Source organism: Octopus bimaculoides, chromosome 24 (genome assembly GCF_046866305.1).
Source record: "Octopus bimaculoides isolate indiv1 chromosome 24, ASM4686630v1, whole genome shotgun sequence".
Classification (NCBI taxonomy): domain Eukaryota; kingdom Metazoa; phylum Mollusca; class Cephalopoda; order Octopoda; family Octopodidae; genus Octopus; species Octopus bimaculoides.
Genome location: NC_142951.1, coordinates 24,675,671 through 24,678,170, shown reverse-complemented (window position 1 = coordinate 24,678,170; position 2,500 = coordinate 24,675,671). Strand labels below are relative to the sequence as shown.

General features: G+C 37.0%; 1 protein-coding gene across 36 annotated transcripts in view; it reads right to left on the bottom strand.

Annotated features, from left to right (window-relative positions):
• Positions 1 to 2,500, bottom strand: part of LOC106880568 (kinesin-like protein unc-104) — a 267,934-nt gene that overhangs the window by 7,277 nt on the left and 258,157 nt on the right. For all 36 annotated transcript variants that reach the window (XM_089340891.1, XM_089340887.1, XM_089340888.1 and 33 more), the window contains 3 exons: positions 2,273 to 2,418; positions 1,754 to 2,071; positions 1,452 to 1,630 (listed from right to left, as the gene is read on the bottom strand). In XM_089340891.1, the coding sequence (XP_089197017.1) occupies positions 1,452 to 1,630; positions 1,754 to 2,071; positions 2,273 to 2,418 (643 nt within the window). The remainder of the gene's footprint in view (positions 1 to 1,451; positions 1,631 to 1,753; positions 2,072 to 2,272; positions 2,419 to 2,500) is intronic.

The following is a 2,500-nucleotide window of genomic DNA, read 5'->3' as shown; positions in this document are numbered from 1 at the left end:
ATAGCTACATTGTGCCTCTCTAGTTCATAAGACACTACATAACATATTTCAAAAGTAACTATCTCTTTTTCTTTTGGTGGAGACATGTCACGTGATTCAGAGGTACAGGCATGGCAATGTGATTAAAAAAGCTCACTTTGCCTCCATGTAGTTTCAGGTTCAGTCTGGGAATTGAAACCGCAATCCTACGACCGCGAGTCCACTGCCCTAACCACTGGGCCATTGTGCCTCCACGATCAGGCTGTACTTGTACAGTAAACTCCCCCTCATCTGGCACTCAAATAACCAGAATGCTCAAGCAACCAGCACCCAGGAAAAAATGAAAGAATGCATTGTTACTAAGAATCAGGAGTACCTACTTTGGCATGGTTTCTATGGCTGGATATCCCTCCTAATGCCAACCACTTTCTAGCATGAGTTGGGTGCTTTTTTTTCATGAAGCCACCATGCAGTCTTCAAAATTACAAACCACAAGTGGACAACTTTATGCCAGAAGATGAAGGGTAAGAGAAGGGTAAAAGTATAGGAGAAGGGGCCAGAGCAGAATATGTTTCTTGTTGTAGAGGTGCTAAATGACTACTCATATTTTAAAAGAGAGGATAGGGGTGATCGGGTGGAGCTGGAAAATGATTAAAAAAATTAAATAATGGTGATGAAATGTCAGGGTGGGTCTTCACAGTATAAGGGGCAGAGGGACTTTTATGTAAAAATATTTTGTTATGTTTCAAACCCTAGCTTCATATTTATGAATAAACAGAAAACTCCCAAATTTATATATGTATGGTATGTATTCAAATGTATGATGTTTACCAGGGATTATGGCAACAAAATTCTGATAAAGAAAAAATGACATGCACTGTTCCTTCTAAACCATGTTCATGCATACATATTTTATAAGCAACACATACAAACAAAAATTTATGTGCACAAGAAATATATATGTGCATAAAAAGTTAGTTATAAAAAAATATGTAACAATTAATGACAATAGTTATACATTCAGTGTACATATACTTTTGTTATTAGTGTGGTGGGGAGGAAAACAATATGAAACTTTTACAGACATTGACCACTAAAATTTAAAGGGACACATTGGTTTTTGATTAGTTTTATAATGTATAGAAAAAGAAATGATTAACCAGATTTATTACAATTGCTGTGGAAATACTGTATAATAATTATTGTAAAAGTTCACATGTTCAAAACAAAACAAAAAACAAGTGTGGAAGTTTGAACTTTAACAGTGTAAGCTATTAAAGTGCATTGCTATAAATTCAATACAACAAATAAGTTTTTTTGTGAAATACAGTATTTTACTAAATTCCTCTAAATTCTTCATGATTTTCAAAATTAATTAAAGTACAGGTAGTATATTTTGTTAGAAAATATATGCACGAAAGGAATTATTATAAAACTAAATAATTACAAATAATAAGAAATCTGACACCAACCTTAAAATATCTGAAGTGACACTGCTGTCCATGCTACAGTTCTGGTTGCTATTGTTCAGGCTGGTGTTGAGGACACTACTGCTAGTGCTTGCCTGCATCACGTTGTCCATGCTCATGGGGGCAGTCTCATCTTCATCTGAGTTACTGCTAACCATACTCTCATTTAATGCTGTAACAGGCTGCAAAATAACAAAGTAGCAGAGTTCACTTTCTCGAACCTTCAGGGCCCACCTTGAGACTTCAAAAAGCGACTGAAAAAATCCCTGACACAGAAGAATGAAGAAATCAATAGAAAAACTTACCTTGTTCTGAGAGCTGAGGGGTAGACGTCCTTGTAATAGGAGTCGTAGACATTTGGCTGTCAATTCCTTGTTGGCGTCGCCATTAGTGACGAAATCTGGTATAGGTCCACCGGGATTGGAAAATTTCAGTTTCTTATCAGTTCCATCAGTGGAGAGGTCTTTGTCATCATCTCCTTTCAGCTCTTCTTCCTTGGCACGTTGTGACTTGGCTTTTGCATACATGTTGGACGCATCTTTATCAAGTTTGCTCAGCTCTTGAGTTTTGTTTTGTTCACCAAGTTTCTTTCTCAACAGGAGAATGTGCCGTGCCTTCTCTACCTGTTAACAACAACATCAAAGCAAAATACAGTTAGAAATTTGGTATTTGGTTTTGCTAAGACACAACATCCACCACAAAGTCCAGTCTTTGTTGTGTGTCTCAAAATATAAATACACAAAATTATATTCTAACACACAAATGTGGTAGGCAGACATCTTTTGCCAGTCATACTCCATTCACGACAGACAATAAACTCTTACCATTTCCAGTCGAGTGAGTTTCTCAAGTTCCCATTGGTGTTCTAAGATTAAAGAGTCACCACGGGGCCGCCAGCCATTAAGGTTCTCCTCCCCACGAACATAGGTGGAAGATGTATCTAGAACACGACGCTGACGTCTTTGTACACCTACAGCAGAAAAACATAACAATTGTTACTGGAAAATCGTTTTAACACACACACACACACACACAAATATAAACACACATAA